Source organism: Oncorhynchus nerka, linkage group LG8, assembly GCF_034236695.1.
Source record: "Oncorhynchus nerka isolate Pitt River linkage group LG8, Oner_Uvic_2.0, whole genome shotgun sequence".
Taxonomy (NCBI): domain Eukaryota; kingdom Metazoa; phylum Chordata; class Actinopteri; order Salmoniformes; family Salmonidae; genus Oncorhynchus; species Oncorhynchus nerka.
The window spans coordinates 50149247-50167728 of NC_088403.1; the positions used below are offsets into that span (position 1 = coordinate 50149247).

Consider the following 18482-nt stretch of genomic DNA (forward strand, 5'->3'; position numbering starts at 1 on the left):
AAAACAAAGTAGGGGCGTGGATCAGAAAAGCAGTCAGGAAGTGGTGTGCAGCATGCCATCTCCTTTGCATATAGTTGATCAGGCTGTTGTTTGAGGCAGGTGGAATGTTGTCCCACTCCTCTTCAATGGCTGTGCGACGTTTCTGGATATTGGTGGGAACTGGAACATGCTGTCGTACATGTCGATCCAGAGCATCCCAAACATGCTCAATTTCTGACATGTCTGATGAGTATGCAGGCCATGGAAGACATTTTCAGCTTCCAGGAATTCTGTACAGAACCTTGTGACATTGGGCCATGCATTATCATGCTGAAACACAAGGCGATAGCAGCGGATGAATGGCATGACAATGGGCCTCATATACTGTGACAAGATTCTCTGTACATTCAAATTGCCATCCATAAAATGCATTTGTGTTCATTGTAGGTCAAGACCCTGGTGAGGACTACAAGCAAGCAAATGAGCTTCCCTGAGACGGTTTCTGACAGTTTGTGAAGAAACTCTTCGATTGTGCAAACCCACAGTTTCATCAGCTGTCCAGGTGGCTGGTCTCAGATGATCCTGCAGGTGAAGAAGCCGGACGTGGAGGTCCTGGGCTGGCGTGGTTAGACGTGGTCTGGCGTGGTTACACGTGGTCTGGCGTGGTTACACGTGGTCTGGCGTGGTTAGACGTAGTCTGGCGTGGTTAGACGTGGTCTGGCGTGGTTACACGTGGTCTGGCGTGGTTACACCTGGGCTGGCGTGGTTACACCTGGGCTGGCGTGGTTACACCTGGGCTGGCGTGGTTACACCTGGGCTGGCGTGGTTACACGTGGGCTGGCGTGGTTACACGTGGGCTGCGGTTGTGATGCCGGTTGGACACACTTCTTAATTCTCTAAAATGGCTTACATGCGCCATACATGTTGCAAAATAGCTGGGAAGAGATTATCTTCCGATACACAAAACAACGCTTGATTGAACAGTACGTTTTTTTTCTCAAGGTGTCTAACTCATTCCATGGAGGGCCTATTGTCTGCAAATTTTTGTTTTGACTTTGAATTAAGCCTTAGACACCCAGGTGTCGGGAGTTCCTTCAAAATGTAACTTAATTCCTCAACCAAATACAAGGGAGGAGCAACACTCGGCCCTCCGTGGAATGAGCTTGACATGTGATTTAAATTAATACATTTTAATTCTTGCCACTTAAATTTTGCCAATGTTTTTATATATATACACACACACACACACACACACACACACACACACACACACATACTGCTAAAAAAAGGGAACACTAAAATAACACATCCTAGATCTGAATGAATTAAATATTCTTATTAAATACTTTTTTCTTTACATAGTTGAATGTGCTGACAACAAAATCACACAAAAATTATCAATGGAAATCAAATATCAGCCCATGGAGGTCTGGATGACACTCAAAATTAAAGTGGAAAACCACACTACAGGCTGATCCAACTTTGATGTAATGTCCTTAAAACAAGTCAAAATGAGGCTCAGTAGTGTGTGTGGCCTCCACGTGCCTGTATGACCTCCCTACCAAGCCTGGGCATGCTCCTGATGAGGTGGCGGATGGTCTCCTGAGGGATCTCCTCCCAGACCTGGACTAAAGCATCCGCCAACTCCCGGACAGTCTGTGGTGCAACGTGGCGTTGGTGGATGGAGTGAGACATGATGTCCCAGATGTGCTTAATTGATTTCAGGTCTGGGAAACGGGCGGGCCAGTCCATAGCATCAATGCCTTCCTCTTGCTGGAACTGCTGACACACTCCAGCCACATGAGGTCTAGCATTGTCTTGCATTAGGAGGAACCCAGGGCCAACCGCACCAGCATATGGTCTCACAAGGGGTCTGAGGATCTCATCTCGGTACCTAATGGCAGTCAGGCTAACTCTGGCGAGCACATGGAGGGCTGTGCGGCCCCCCAAAGAAATGCCACCCCACACCATGACTGACCCACCGCCAAACCGGTCATGCTGGAGGATGTTGCAGGCAGCAGAACGTTCTCTACGGCATCTCCAGACTGTCACATGTGCTCAGTGTGAACCTGCTTTCATCTGTGAAGAGCACAGGGCGCCAGTGGCGAATTTGCCAATCTTGGTGTTTTCTGGCAAATGCCAAACGGAGGTAGCGGTCCTGCTGCTGGGTTGTTGCCCTCCTACACGTCTCCTGATGTACTGGCCTGTCTTCTGGTAGCGCCTCCAAGCTCTGGACACTACGCTGACAGACACAGCAAACCTTCTTGCCACATCTCGCATTGATGTGCCATCCTGGATAAGCTGCACTACCTGAGCCACTTGTGTGGGTTGTAGACTCAGTCTCATGCTACCACTAGAGTGAAAGCACCGCCAGCATTCAAAAGTGACCAAAACATCAGCCAGGAAGCATAGGAACTGAGAAGTGGTCTGTGGTCACCACCTGCAGAACCACTCATTTATTGGGGGTGTCTTGCTAATTGCCTATAATTTCCACCTGCTGTCTATTCCATTTGCACAACAGCATGTGAAATGTATTGTCAATCAGTGTTGCTTCCTAAGTGGACAGTTTGATTTCACCTGGATTGACTTGGAGTTACATTGTGTTGTTTAAGTGTTCCCTTTATTTCTTTGAGCAGTATATATATATGGTGCATACAATAATCTCAGCACTGCAGATTCTGCTGCAAAGAAACAGAATCACTTGATAATTTATTCTGGTATTGTCCCCATGTAGTTTGTTTCTGGTCACAGGTTCAGGAATGGGTGACCCATCACAACATTAATTTAAAATTAACCCTTCAATTTGCAGTGTTGGGCGATTTGGAAATAATCAATCAATCAACAATATACTAATACTTTTCAGAAAAATATTAATGTTTAACTTAGAATGGTTCATAACTCATGTAAGACATCACAGTTGTAAAACATGAAAATCACGTGGAAATCAACAGAAGATGGTCTAGGAGATCAAATAAAATTGTATTTGTCACATGCGCCGAACACAAGTGTAGACTTTACCATGAAATGCTTACAAACCCTTTGCCCACAATGCAGTGCAAAAGTAAGAAAATTAATGAATAGATAAAAATAATACTATTATTGAGGTGCATCCGCCCTCTTTTGCCATCAGAATGCCCTCAATTCGTCAGGGCATGGACTCATCATGGTGTCCAAAGCGTTCCACAGGGATGCTGGCCCATGTTGACTCCAATGCTTCCCGCAGTAGTGTCGAGTTGGCTGGATGTCCTTTGGGTGGTGGACCAGTCTCGATAGACACAGGAAACTGTTGAGCGTGAAAAACCCAGCAGGGTTGCAGTTCTTGACACAAACTGGTGTGCCTGGCACCTACTAACATACCCTGTTCAAAGGCACTTACATTCTTTGTCTTGCCCATTCATCCTCTGAACGGCACACATACATAATCCATGTCTCAATTGTCTCAAGGCTTAAAAATCCTTCTTTAACCTGTCTCCTCCCCTTCATCTACACGGATTGAAGTGGATTTAACAAGTGACATCATGTATCGTAAAACTTCCATTAATAGCCTGGGCATTTATTTGCTTAAATCACTGAACACAACAAGCATTTATTAGAGACAGGCTTATTATTGAGCTAGGCTTCTACTTCCTTAATGCACACTGCTTTTGCTCATTTGCATAGTTTAATTCTAGCATTTTAATACATTTCTTAATTTCCTGCACTAATGTGTTATAATTTACATACTGTGTCATGTTTCTTTTTTCTTAGTATGCCTCTAAAACATTGATCCACGGATGCAAAAGAAAATGACAATGTCAAAGTTGAATTCAATAAGAGAAAAACTGAGAAATGGGAGTTGAAAATAATGAAAAGGTAGGGACAGAAAAGTAATGTTTGGGAAAGATTAGTTGAAGTGGGAAAAGAGGATGATAGCAGTGCTATGTTTGATGATTGTGAGGGGCTATACAGATTCGACAGTCACGAGATGGGGACTTCAAATAGGCCTATGGCATGTCAGGGGAGCTGTAGTCTACTGTTCAGATGGGTTAAATGGAAACTGAAATCTGGACACTGACTGTAGGTCTATAACCTCTCACATAGCCTTAATATTAACTCCTGCAGAATTAAGCATTTCTTGCAGTAAAATGATACACCAAATGTAGCCAGAATTTTGACTCGGGGGGTAGGGGGGGGGTCGTAGTGAAGAATGCCAATGCAAGTTAGTTAACGTCTGTAGGTGCTTTCTTTATCAGCATCATAAAAGCTGGTAGTATTTCAACCACATAAAATAAGCATCCAAGCCAAAATGAAATCTTATCAGACACATTGGGTTGTTATTACAGCTTTGTATTTCCTTACAACCGGTCAAACTGAAGTCATCTGAATATTTTGCACTGAAAATCTTTCCCATTTTTTGGCGAGTTACTGCATTTTCTCCCGGTCCCTAAATGTATTTGCTCTGCCAAGAAGCAGAGATGACAGAAAACTTTACCAATGTTTATTTAGTGTTCTATGGCAGCATGTGACAGAAGAGAAGTTGCAATTATCTAATTATACTTGACTAACAAATAGCCTACCAAAATGTTGGAAATTATAAGCAGAAACAGACACCTAAATCAGGCAACAACAAAGAATCCTGCAACTCCTGTCAAAAAATCTTTCCGCCCTCTCGGACTACAGCCTACAGTGAATTTTGTATATTAGCGGGCTAGAGTCAGGTTCGGGCCGCAGATTTTCACTATCACATACTGTAAAGTCAGGCGGTTGCAGATGGGTTATTAGTAATTGTGGGCAGGTGTGGGAGAACAAAAGAGCTGACACTAACAGGTGGCTATTTGAGACTTAGCGTCTAATTGAAGTTTTACGGTAATTATGGTTTATAAAAGTAACAAAAAAGTTGTAAAAACACATTTATTAAACAGTTTTGTTGTGTGTAATATATATATATTTTTTTTTTATTACACACACACGCTGTGTAATCTCCTCACCTCAAGTTTGCACTGCTCTGTTGTGTACAATGGTCAACAACAGTTCTTCAGGTGGCTTAGTGAGCCAGAGGACTTTTGTCTGGCAAATGATGATGCCCCACATACCCTGCTTCAGCCTTGATACACTCCCGTGAATATAAATAGTTTGGTACATACGCTTCTCTTACAGCTTAATACAGTCCTTACTGGCCAAATGGACTCCTTGAACCCAGCTTAACACATATCTCTTTCGGCAGCTGGACTGTATTTGCGCAAAATTATGAATTGGGTTTACCAGAACGAGTTGACCAGATCGCAGCGCGGAAAGCATCGGAGACTGGGGCAGTTATTGAAAGTGGGCTATGGGTGCATAGACTGACTGCTGTGATGTCTGTTATGCTTTTTTTCGGTGTCAGTCTCCAGGACCGAGGAGACTGACAAGACTTGAAAGTGGCAGTGGCACAGTATTTGCTTGACTGAAAAGGTATTTCCAGGGAGGAAAATATGCGTTGCAATGGGGCATCTCTCCTCTGGCCCCCCATTTGTCCTATAGGGCTGAGCCAATTTGTCTGGGTGGGTGTGAATTCTTCTGCTCTCCCTACAAGTGGGGGGGGGGGTTCACGTTACCCCCATAAACTTTCAGCTTACTGGATGAAAACCCTTAAGACTGCATGGACACCGACACAGAAACTCTGCTCATTTAGCCTAGATCTTTTCACAAAAGGCATCTTTGAAAATGTGAGGAGCTTGTCGTCAACCCCAGAATAACATACATTTCCGCCACACCCTTTTACTGTATACATAGGTTGGAATTCCAAGGTTGGGTATGCACGCACACAAGTTGGCCTCATTCCCCTCAACAACAAAAAATTCAGCAAACGTTAGCATGAAATAGATGGATATTTTGGAACCACATGACCTAGACCCTATATGCAATATGAGCCGTATGCATGTAGATTGATGTAGCTAGCTCAGACCAGACAGAGGAGAGATGGACGCGTTATAAAACAACACTCAAGAAACAGGAGGAGTGGGGGGGTAGCAGTTCTGAACAATGTCGCGCTCATTCAACAACACCACAAAGCTGAGAAAACAGTGACAAAATGGACAGAAGAAATGCCAAGAGACAGATATCAAAATGTTTGTCGAGACAAACAGTTGACAGGGTCGTTGATTTAGTTAGCGCCGCCGATTGTTTTATGGCTGACAACTGGAGTGTGAGACACCCCTTCTCCTCCTCCTTTCCTCCCCAATCTGGCAACCACATCCCATACCCACTCGGAGGCCTCTGAAGGAGCTCCTCTGCTGCGGTCTCTTCCAAGCGTAGTGCTGCGAGTGGGGAAGAAACGTTTGACAACGAGCCAGGATCAGTTAGGCCTATGTAGACTATTGTTGCTGTGGTTTTCTGTCCAGTTGATTAAAACTGAAAACTGATCCTAGATCTGTACATAGGGCCAACTAAGCCTAAGACAGCATGGAGCAGAGGTAATATGCCAGCATACGACATTAGTTAAGGCACAGTTTAACCAAGTTAAGAGGTACATTTATATTTCAACCTCTTGATCATAATTACCGGTGCAGAATGTTTGGGACATTACACAGTAAGAGGGTTCTGTGTTTCTCTCCCTCTTGTTGCGGTACCTAGTTCAGTGCCCTCATTCTAAAATCAGCTCTTTTACATAATGCAGGCCAGCAGCTCAGCTGTAAGTACCATGACCCCTTACCTTCGTTCGCCAACATTGCGTCATGTGTGTCTTCCCCACCCCAGTCACTGCCGGGTCTATGAGCTTTCACATTGAAAGACCGCAGAACAAACCTGGCGAATGCAGCCAGTCAGCCACTGGCTTGAGAGTTGTGTTTGCACAAAATGCTTGATCAACAGCTGATAGGATTTGAAAGTGTGTCTACATTGAAATCAATGCTTTCTGTTGCTGTGTGCATAATTGCAAATATTCATAAATACCCCCAAAAAGTATTATTGAAAATGAGCAGGCCTACTGACATTTGTGTATACTGCACAGGTATCCAACTATATGGATCTTGTATAAACTTGTTCATACTTTTGAGTGTTTTCTCCACTCTAATGAATGTCATCTGGGCTAATATTTTCATGTCAGCAGAAAAAGAGAAAATACTAAATAAACAGAGAATCAGGCTCATAACAGAAATCTGGATGTTTCAGCAATGGCCTGGGTTGACTTGGAAAAGAAGGAGCAGGACGAAGGTTGGCAGTGACACATTGGCTCCAATATACCCTACTCTAGCTATAAAAAATATAATCTAGTCTGACCAGTATTCTGTTCCAGCTGGCTGATAGGCAAAGCAAGAAAAAGTATGTGAACCCTTTGGAAATGGCTGGATTTCTGCATAAATTGGTCATACAATTTATCTGATCTGATCTTCATCTAGGTCACAACAAACACAGTCTGTTAAACTAATTACACACAAGCAATTATACGTTTTTATGTCTTTATTGAATACACCATGTAAACGTTCACAGTACAGGGTGGAAATAGTATGTGAACCCTTGGATTTGACCCTCCTTTGGCAACAATAACCAAACATTTTCTGTAGTTGTGAATCAGACCTGCACAACGGTCAGGAGGATTTTTGGACCATTCCTCTTTACAAAACTCTTTCAGTTCAGAAATCTTCTTGGGATGTCTGGTGTGAACTGCTCTCGAGGTCATGCCACTGCATTTCAATCGGGTTGAGGTTAGGACGCTGACTGAGCCACTCCAGAAGGTGTATTTTCTTCTGTTGTTGATTTACTTCTGTTTTGCATCGTTGTCCTGTTGCATCACCCAACTTCTGTTAGGCTGTCCGCCAATTGAAGCTCAACATTCTCCTGAAAAATGTCTTGATAAATTTAGGAATGCATTTATCCGTTGATGATAGCAAGCTGTCCAGGCCATGAGGCAGCAAAGCAGCACCAAACCATGATGCTCCCTCCACCATACTTTACAGTTGGGATGAGGTTTTGATGTTGGTTTGCTGCGCCTTTTTTCTCCACACATAGTGTTGTGTTCCTTTCCAACAACTCAACTGTAGTTTCATCTGTCCACAGAATATTTTGCCAGTAGCGCTGTGAAACATTCATGTGCACTTTTGCAAAATTCAGACGTGCAGCAATGTTTTTTTTGGACAGCAGTGGCTTCTTCCGTGGTGTCCTCCCATGAACACCATTCTTGTTTAGCGTTTTACGTATCGTAGACTCGTCAACAGAGACGTTAGCATGTTCCAGACGTTTCAGTAAGTCTTTAGCTGACACTCTAGGATTCTTCTTAACCTCATTGAGTACTATGCGCTGTGCTCTTGCAGTCATCTTTGCAGGACAGCCACTACTAGGGAGAACAGCAACATTGCTTTACTTTATTTACAGACAAATTGTCTTACCGTGGACTGATGAAAATCAGGGCCTTTAGAGATAGTTTTGTAACCCTTTCCAGCTTTATGCAAGTCAGCCATTCTTAGTCTTCAGTCATCTGAGATCTCTTTTGTTGCGAAGGCATGGTTCACATTATGCAATGGTTCTTGTGAAGAGCAAACTAAAAACCTTTTGTGAGTGTTTTTTTTAATAGGGCAAGGCAGCTCTAACCAACTTCTCCAATCTCATATCATATATTGGACTCCAGGTTAGCTGACGCCTGACTCCAACTAGCTTTTGGAGAAGTCATTAACCTCGGGTTCACATACTTTTCCAACCAAGACTGAATGATTAAATGGTGTACTCAATACAGACAAGAAAAATACAATAATTTGTGTTATTAGTTTAGCACACTATGTTTGTCTATTGTTGTGACTTAGATGAAGATTAGATCAAATTTGATGACCAATTCATGCAGAAGTCCAGGTAATTCCAAAGGGTTCACATACTTTTTATTGTCACGTGTGTGTGTGTGTATAATATATATATATATATATATATATATATATATATATATATATATATATACACACACACAGTTGAAGTCAGAAGTTTAGATAAACCTAAGTAAGTCACTAAAACTCGTTTTTCAACCATTCCACAAATGTCTTGTTAACAAACTACAGTTTTGGCAAGTCGGTTCGGACATCTACTTTGTGCATGACACAAGTCATTTTTCCAACAATTGTTTACAGACAGATTATTTAACTTATAATTCACTGTGTCACAATTCCAGTGGGTCAGAAGTTTACATACACTAAGTTGACTGTGCCTTGAAACAGCTTGGAAAATTCCAGAAAATTGTCATAGCCTATCAAAAGCTTCTAAAGCCAATTGACATAATTTGAGTCAATTGAGGGGTACCTGTGGATGTATTTCAAGGCCTACCTTCAAACGTAGTGCCGCTTTGCTTGACACCATGGGAAAATCAAAAGAAATCAGCCAAGACATCACCGGCAACAATATGGGCACAAACCCACCGCCGCTGGACCAGACAGGACTGGCAAAAAAGTGTTCTTCACTGACGAGTTTCAGTTTTGTCTCACCAGGGGTGATGGTCGGATTTGAGTTTATCGTCTAAAGAATGAGCGTTACAACGAGGCCTGTACTCTGGTGCAGGATTGATTTGGTGGTGGAGGGTCCGCCATGGTCTGGGGCGGTGTGTGTCAGCATCATCGGACTGAGCTTGTTGTCATTGCAGGCAATCTCAACGCTATGAGTTACAGGGAAGACATCCTCCTCCCTCATGTGGTACCCTTTCTGCAGGCTCATCCTGACATGACCCTCCAGCATGACAATGCCACCAGCCATACTGCTCATTCTGTGCGTGATTTCCTGCAAGACAGGAATGTTAGTTCTGCCATGGCCAGTGAAGAGCCCAGATCTCAATTCCATTGAGCACGTCTGGGACCTGTTGGATCGGAGGGTGAGGGCCAGGGCTATTCCCCCCAGAAATGTCTGGGAACTTGCAGGTGCCTTGGTGGAAGAGTGGGATAACATCTCACAGCAAGAACGGGCTAATCTGGTGCAGTCCATGAGGAGGAGATGCACTGCAGTACTTAATGCAGCTGGTGGCCACACCAGATACTGACTGTTACTTTTGATTTTGACCCCCCCCCCTTTGTTAAGTGACACATTATTCTATTTCTGTTAGTCACATGTCTGCGTAACTTGTTCAGTTTATGTCTCAGTTGTTGAATCTTATGTTCATACAAATATTTACACGTTAAGTTTTCTGAAAATAAACGCAGTTGACAGTGAGAGGACGTCAAGTTCTTCCAAAACCATCTCGACAAAACATTTCAGTATGGATCTCGCTTTGTGCCTTCTCCAAACTGTTGTCACAAAGTTGGAAGCACAGAATCGTCTAGTGTCATTGAATGCTGTAACGTTAAGATTTCCCTTCACTGGAACTAAGGGGCCTAGCCCGAACCATGAAAAACAACCCCAGACCATTATTCCTCCTCCACCAAACTTTACAGTTGGCACTATGCATTGGGGCAGGTAACATTCTCCTGGCATGTGCCAAACCCAGATTTGTCTGTAGGACAGCCAGATGGTGAAGCGGGATTCATCACTCCAGAGAACGCATTTTAACTGCTCCAGAGTCCAATGGCAGTGAGCTTTACACCCCCCGAGCTGACGCTTGGCATTGCGCATGGTGATCATAGGCTTGTGTGCGGCTGCTCTGCCATGGAAACCCATTTCATGAAGCTCCCGACGAACAGTTATTGTGCTGAATTTGCGTCCAGAGGTAGTTTGGGGTAGTAAGTGTTGCAACCGAGGACAGACAATTTTTACACGCTACACACTTCCGCACTTGGTGGTCCCGTTCTGTGAGCTTGTGTGGCCTACCACTTCATAGCTGAGCCATTGTTGCTCCTAGACGTTTCCATTTCACAATAATAACAGCACTTACAGTTGACCGGGGCAGCTATAGCAGAGCAGAAATTTGATGAGCTGACTTGTTGGAAAGGTGGCATCCTATGATTGTGCCACGTTGAAAGTCACTGAGCTCTTCAGTAAGGCCATTCTTCTGCAAATGTTTGTGTATGGAGATTGCAAGGCTGTGTGCTCGATTTTATACACCTGTCAGCAATGGGTGTGGCTGAAATCGGCAAATCCACTAATTTGAAGGAGTGTCCACATACTTTTGCCCATGTAGTGTATATGTTTTCTAAACTTCAATGTCTAGTTGCAGGGGGTTTGTTTGAATTTATGGCCATTTTGTCTATTTCGAATATTATTTCACTGATTGAGACAGGTAGGTGTCCACCAGTGGAGGCTCCTCAGAGGAGGAAGAGAACCATCCTCCTCAGTGAATTTCAACAAAATAAAAAAAGTGAAACATTTAAAAATAGGGATGAACGATATAAATCGGTGAACATATAGGAATCAGCTGATATTAGCTAAAAATGCCAACAGCAGTATCAGCAGATGTCTAGTTTAAGGCCGATGTGCAAAACCGATGTCAAAGCTGACGTGCATACCTATATAACGAAGGTACACGACGTAATGACACCACCCAAAATGATGCGCTATACATGCAACACAGCATTCCTAAACTAGTCCACAATGTCTGCTGTGTGGATCGAGCAGTCAACAAGTCCAGCAATCATTTGAAAGAGTAACATTTCAGCTAAACAACTCAAAGGTGAAATCGATTAAATCCAAAAGATTGGAATTCATTGCCCTTGACAATCAACCGTTCTCGGTCATGGGTGATGTTGCCTTTCGCCGACTGGTCGAGCACCGGTTAACACTACCAAGTGCGCTATTTTTCCAATGTTGCCCTACCTGAGTTACACAGTATTAGCATCACTGCTATTAGCTTCACGACATATATACTATGGAATGCCGTTTAGTTCGTGTCAAAAAAGACACAGTAGCACTGTCAAGCTGTACAAAAAAAGTCCGCAAACAAGCTAACCCCAGACATGAACGATGTGTTTACAATACCGCGTTGGTAATAAAGCATAATTTGTTCGACCGCAACTACTGGGGTAGCTAGCTTTAGCTTGGTACCTAGCTAGCACCAATACAACCAGCCTGAAAACAATGACCAGTACAAACTGCAGTCATTTTCATTATTCTTAGCAATGATTTAGGAATCCTTGTGAGTAAGTATTAGCTTGGTTGCCACTTGTTGTTCGCCTATTGAAATTGAACTTCAGTTCATGAAAATAAATAGCTAGCAAGCTACTTAACCCTGTTGCCTAAAGCTAACGTTATAAGAAGCCAGCTAGCTTCATCTGGCTAGTGAGGCTCGAACGGACCGGGTTATGTGTTGTGAAGCTAGCCACAATAAGGATTAGGCACCCACAATAAGGATTAGGCACTAGTGGAATAATGCAATTTGCCTTCTACATAAAAGTATGTCACTGACAGTGATGCAAATGAATGCAACATTATAAAATGATGCCATACTTTTATTTTGAAGGCTAACCGCAAAGTCCACTATTGTGGCTTATCCTCATTGTGGCTAGCTTCACTAAGATAGTTCTTATTTGATTAATGGTGGTCAGACCTGTCTTATAAATTATGTATATTTTTTATGATGACACCTAGCTATATAGTTAGCAAGCTAACTATAGCTACTGAAACAGATTGTCATTTTGCTATGTTTTTGGGGAAGCACATTGTTTGCATCCAGGAGCTAGCTAGTTTTTTTTTAATGACCAGCACTGTAGGTGCGCGAGTCAACTTTACCAGCATCATAGCATACGTATCAATGAATTGTTGTGACAGAAGAAATGTCAATTCATCTCAGTGAAAGAGGCGTCACTTTAGTCCCTGGTTCGAATCCAGGCTGTATCACATCCGGCCATGGTTAGGAATCACACAGGGCGGCGCACAATTGGCCCAGCGTCGTCCGGGTTTGGCGGGGTAGGCCATCAATGTAAATAAGAATTTGTTCTTAACTGACTTGCCTAGTTCAATAATGGTTAAATGTAAAAAATATATATAACAATAATTTGTTTGTTTTTTCACCTGAACGCAGACAGCTGATGTGTTGTGCACCTAAGTCCACAAGCAAAGGGAAAAGGTGAGCGGAGGAGTGCGTAGATGCAGGAACAACGACCAAATTGATCATGCTGTTTGTATATGGCTGCTATGAAAGTGAACTGTGTTTGCATGTGATAAAGGGTGTATTCATTCCGCCAATTCAGTTGAAAAACGTTTCCTAAACAGAAGCAAACGGAATGAAACGGGGATAAACAGACCTGAAATTGTCCAATAGAAACTCTCATTTGCAACTGTTGGACTAATGATTACAAACTAGATCAGCTAGACGCAGGCAAGAGTGTGAAAGGCAGTATTGAATATTTCAATGTCTGTAACCATAATTACACAAATTTTGAACTGTGCACCTACAATACGTTGTACACTTTATCCATAGGCTAGGTTGTAGCAAACTCATGATGGGTACAGGGAAACTGAGCATCATGTAGTAGCCTATCAATGTTACATTTAGCTGGGTGAATGGCATATGAAGGACAGTCATCCAATATGCTGTAATAATTCTCAGAAAAACGGCATGACCGCCACTGGTGTGCTGCATGTCATGGTTACATCACCCGTCTCGATCTATGCATACAAGTTATTGGATTACTTCATGGAGCAACATTTTTTTTACATTTAATAACGGAGCATTTTCTAAATTCAACAAACCCCTTACAACTAGACATGTACAGTGAATTCGGAAAGTATTCCGACCCCATGAGCTTTTCCACATTTTGTTATGTTACAGCCTTATTCTAAAATGGATTAAATTATTTATTTTTCACTCATCAATCTACACACAATACCCCATAACGACAAAGCAAAAACTGTTTTTTTTAAGAAATTCTTGCTAATTTATAAACATCAGTATTCAGACCCTTTGCTATCACACTTGAAGTTGAGCTCAGGTGCATCCTGTTTCCATTGATCACAGTTGAGATGTTTCTACAACTTGAGTCCACATGTGGTAAATGCAATTGATTGGACAAAGATGAACATCGCAAAGTACAGAGAGTTGTAGAACCCAATGGCGCTGACAGAGAGGGATGCCTCGCTTCTAGACCTTAGAAAACTTTGCTTATTGTTTTTTTTTGTGTATTATTTCTTACATTGTTAGCCCAGAAAATATGTTATTACATACAGCCGGGAAAAACTATTGGATATCAGAGTGACGTCAACATAACTGCACTACACGGACCCGCTACCAAGGACTGTAGGCTCTCCTCCTCCGTGGCCGACATGAGTAAAACAGATAAAAGTGTTAACCCTCGTAAGGCTACCAGCCCAGACGGCATCCCTAGCTGCATCCTCAGAACATGCGCAGAGACCAGCTGGCTGGTGTGTTTACAGACATATTCAATCTCTCCCTATCTGCTGTCCCCACATGCTTCAAGATGGCCACCATTGTCCCTGTACCCAAGAATGCAAACAAAATGACTATTGCACCGTAGCACTCACTTCTGTCATCATGAAGTACTTTGAGAGACTAAAGGATCATATCACCTCCACCTTACCCGTCACCCTAAACCCACATCAATTTGCTTACCACCCCAATAGGTCCACAGACGATGCAATCGTCATCACACTGCCATATCCCATCTGGAGATGAGGAATACCTATGTAAGAATGCTGTTCATTGACTATAGCTCAGCATTCAACACCATTGTAACCTCCAAGCTCATCTAAGCTTGAGGCTCTGGGCCTCAACCCCACCCTGTGCAATTGGGTCCTGGAATTCCTGACGGGCCGACCCCAAGTGGTGAAGGTAGGAAACAACATCCCCACTTCGCTGATCCTCAACACTGGGGCCCCACAAGGGTGCATGCTCAGCCCCCTCCTGTACTCCCTGTTCACTCATGACTGTGGCCATACACGCCTCCAACTCAATCATCAAGTTTCCAGATGACACAACAGTAGTAGGCTTGATTACCTCCTACAGGGAGGAGGTGAGGGCTCTCGGAGTGTCGGTGTCGGGACAGCAGTGGAGAAGGTGGAAAGTTAAGTTCCTCTGCGCACACGTCACTGACGAACAGAAATGGTCCACGCACACAGACAGTGTGGTGAAGGCGCAATAGCGCCTAAAACCCTCAAACTTTTAAAGATGTACAATTGAGAGCATCCTTACGGGCTGCATCACTGCCTTGTACGGCAACTACACCACCCATAACCGCAGGGCTCTCGAGGGTGGTGCAGTCTGCACAATGCATCACAGGGTGCAAACTACCTGCCCTCCAGGACACCTACAGCACCCGATGTCACAGGAAGGCCAAAAGGATCATCAACAACAACAACCACCCGAACCACTGCCTGTTCACCTCACTTCCATCCAAAAGGTGAGGTCAGTACAGGTGCATCAAAGCTGGGACCGAGAGACTGAAAAACAGCCTCTATCTCAAGGCCATCAGACTGTTAAACAGCTATCACTAGCAGAGACACTGCTGCCTACATACAGACTTAAAATCATTGGCCACTTTAATTAATGGAACACTAGTCAATTTAATGCCACCTTAATAATGTTTACATATCCTACATTACTCATCTCATATGTATATACTGTATTCTATACTATCTATTGCATCTTAGCCTATGCCACTCTCATTGCTCATCCATATTTATATATTCTCATTCCATTTCTTGTGGAATTGTTCGATATTACTGGTTAGATATTGCTGCACTGCTGGAACTAAAAGCACATGCATTTCACTACACTCACAATTACATCTGCTAACCATGTGAATGTGAACAACAAAATGTGATTTTATTTGAGAGATCCTTGATGAAAACATGCTCCAGAGCGCTCAGCACCTCAGACTGGGGAAAGGTTCTCCTTCCAACAGGACAACAACCCTAAGCACACAGCCAAGTCAATGCCGGAGTGGCTTCGGGACAAGTCTCTGAATGTCCTTGAGTGGCCCAGCCAGAGCCCGGACTTGAACCTGATCAAACATCTCTGAAGAGACCTGAAAATAGCTGTGTAGCAACGCTCCCCATCGAACCTGACAGAGCTTGAGAGGATCTACAGAGATAAATGGGAGAAACTCCCCAAAAGCCAAACGTATCATACCCAAGAAAACTTGAGGCAGTAATCGCTGCCAAAGTACTGAGTATAGGGTCTGAATACTTATGTAAATGTGATTTCCATTTTTTACAAAAATGTCAAAAAACTATTTTTGCTTTGTTATTATGGGGTATTGTGTGTAGATTGGATGATTTTTTTATTTATAAAAAATATATATATATATATATTTTAGAGTAAGGCTGTAACAAAACAAATGTGGAAAAAGTCAAGGGTGTGAATACTTTCTGAATGCACTGTATGTTTAGAAGACAGTCGTTGTCTTCCAAGTTTGGAAGGTAGGTCAAAAATTCTCTGTGCTATGCCAAATAGTACAGGGATTTTTCTGGATCAGAAAAAGGCTTAGGTGGTGAGAGTGGCAGGGGGGCGTGGCAATGAGCACAGTCAATCATCATGAGGCTACATTGAGGTCCCCATCCTGACACTACAGAGACAATTGTGCAGTTTTTTAAACAAATTTCTCCATGAAGCTGAGATACAAATGTTACAGTTTTAAAGCTACATTTCTGCAATTCTAAACATTTTGCCATGCAGCTGAGAGAAGTTGTTGCAATTTTAAAGCTAATTTCCTGTGATTCTACAATGGAGTTGAGAGAAAATGTTGCTGTTTTAAAGCTAGTTTCCTGCAATGATATGCATTTTGCTATGGAAAATGCTGTGTTCTTTTGCTCAAACATAATAACAAAATTAATTCTGCTAAATCAATTGTTTTGTGAATTTTCAATTCTCCACAACTGTCTAGCTTTTATTTTGGTAATTGTTACTTCTCAAAAAGATATACATATATATGCATCCATTATTTTCTTTGCATACTTTATATCTGGTTACACTGAAAGCGTTTTTCCATCCCATTCGTACAAAGCAAAAAAATAAATAATTCAATGTTTGGATTTAGGCGACCCGAAAAAACGTTTATGCCAAACCAAGGTTTACAATGGCTGAAATATCGCTGCAGTACCCAACCCGTAAAGGTTAATTGAGCATCACATTAGACGTTACAATCTGTTAGCTAAAACTACTCTTGATACTGGCAACATTTTAATTAAACGACTTGTTTTTCCCTTCTCAAAACGCTGTACAGACCACTAGCTCTTTGTCCACCTCTGAACTTCTGAAGCAAGTAGACCATCTGTGGTAGTAAGAAAAGTATGATAACGTATATGTTCTCAGGGTGGTGCCAATGATAAGCACACATGGCAACTTGGAATATGAGGTGTAGTTTTTGGTGTGCCTTGGCAAATAATTATTATGCAAAGAAGTATGAACTGTAATTTTGCATAATATTTCAAAATGGTCCATAGGCAGCATTTCATATTAAGTACAGTAACCACACATTGTAATTTGGACATATTTTGACACCACCGTCTGTTTCAGAGCATGGCCTCAAAACATTATGATCAAATCGGGACCGACATTTGCAAAACAGCGCTGGTAGTAAATAGTGGGAAACCCCTCGCTGCTGACATGCAATGTGAAATTACTCCCATTGAGAACCATATACATACTCCTGGATGTCATTCAAAAAGAATAACTATGAACCATATTTTAAACGAGCACGTGTTGAATTTATAAGTTGCATTTCAGCAGTTGCTGCAGTGGGCTACATTGCCACGTTCAGATAATACTGTGGCCACTTTGCTAACGTTTGGCAGCCATATAGAGCTCGGGTTGCAGTCAGAGCTCGCTGTAGTTTGTTAGATATATATATATATATATATATGTTTACTTACTTTTGCATTGCAGCTCCACCATGGCCTGATACCATTCGTCCTGGTCCGCCTCGTTTTCTGCCGCGATGGCAAAGCTCTCCGCTCGGGTGTACAGCACTATCATGTGCTTGTTCTTCGCATCAGCCCGCTTATTGATGTTGAAACACGTCTCCAGCACCAGGGCTTTCTTTGGGACGGGTGTTTTTCCGCGGAATTTCTTCTCGCTCTCGTAGTATTCGAGCCGGGCCGGACCCCTCTCCGAGGCCGTCCGGAGGACGAAGTATCGCCGGTGCATGGATTTCTGCTTGCGGAGGTAGCCGTTCTTTCGAACGTCCTCGTAGCTTTGCGGGTCGGGTGGTTGGCACTCCATCGCGCTCGAGTTCTTGTTTTTCTCAACTACAACCTAAACTTCTATTCAATGACAGCAAAAATATTTTCGCTAGCTAGATAATTCAAACATAATTCAGTAGCGTCCCCCTCCCTCCCTTTAACACATGTATGCAAGGGAGAGAGGTCCTCTAGTCCAGTCCAATATTTTAAAATATATATTAAATATTACCTTTCCTTTCTCTTTGCAGTAGTGTGTCTGCTACTACTATTTAGCTTGCGGAGTGCTTTAATCCATTTACTGTATTGCTTGGCAGCAGTGTACTGAATACTTCGCTTTAACTGCTGCCCTCTCCCCTCTATGGCGTGGAGCTACTGTGGAAAGCTGTCAGTCAACGCTTGTCCGTAGTGACAGAAGAGGGCGAGAGATAGTATACAGAGAAGGAAAGAGAGAGAGCATTGAGTTCATGTGCGAACTTGAATCAAATTTCATATGACGTTTCGTTCTTATAAGA

At 42.8% G+C, this 18482-nt stretch overlaps 1 protein-coding gene across 1 annotated transcript in view; it reads right to left on the reverse strand.

Moving 5' to 3' along the window:
- The window catches only part of LOC115133536 (insulin receptor substrate 1-B-like), a 91758-nt gene extending 73366 nt beyond the window's left edge, over positions 1 to 18392 (reverse strand). The window contains 1 exon segment of the mRNA XM_029666821.2: positions 17662 to 18392. Coding sequence (XP_029522681.2) covers positions 17662 to 18010 — 349 coding nt within the window. The 5' untranslated portion in view covers positions 18011 to 18392.
- Positions 18393 to 18482: the final 90 nt, after the last annotated feature.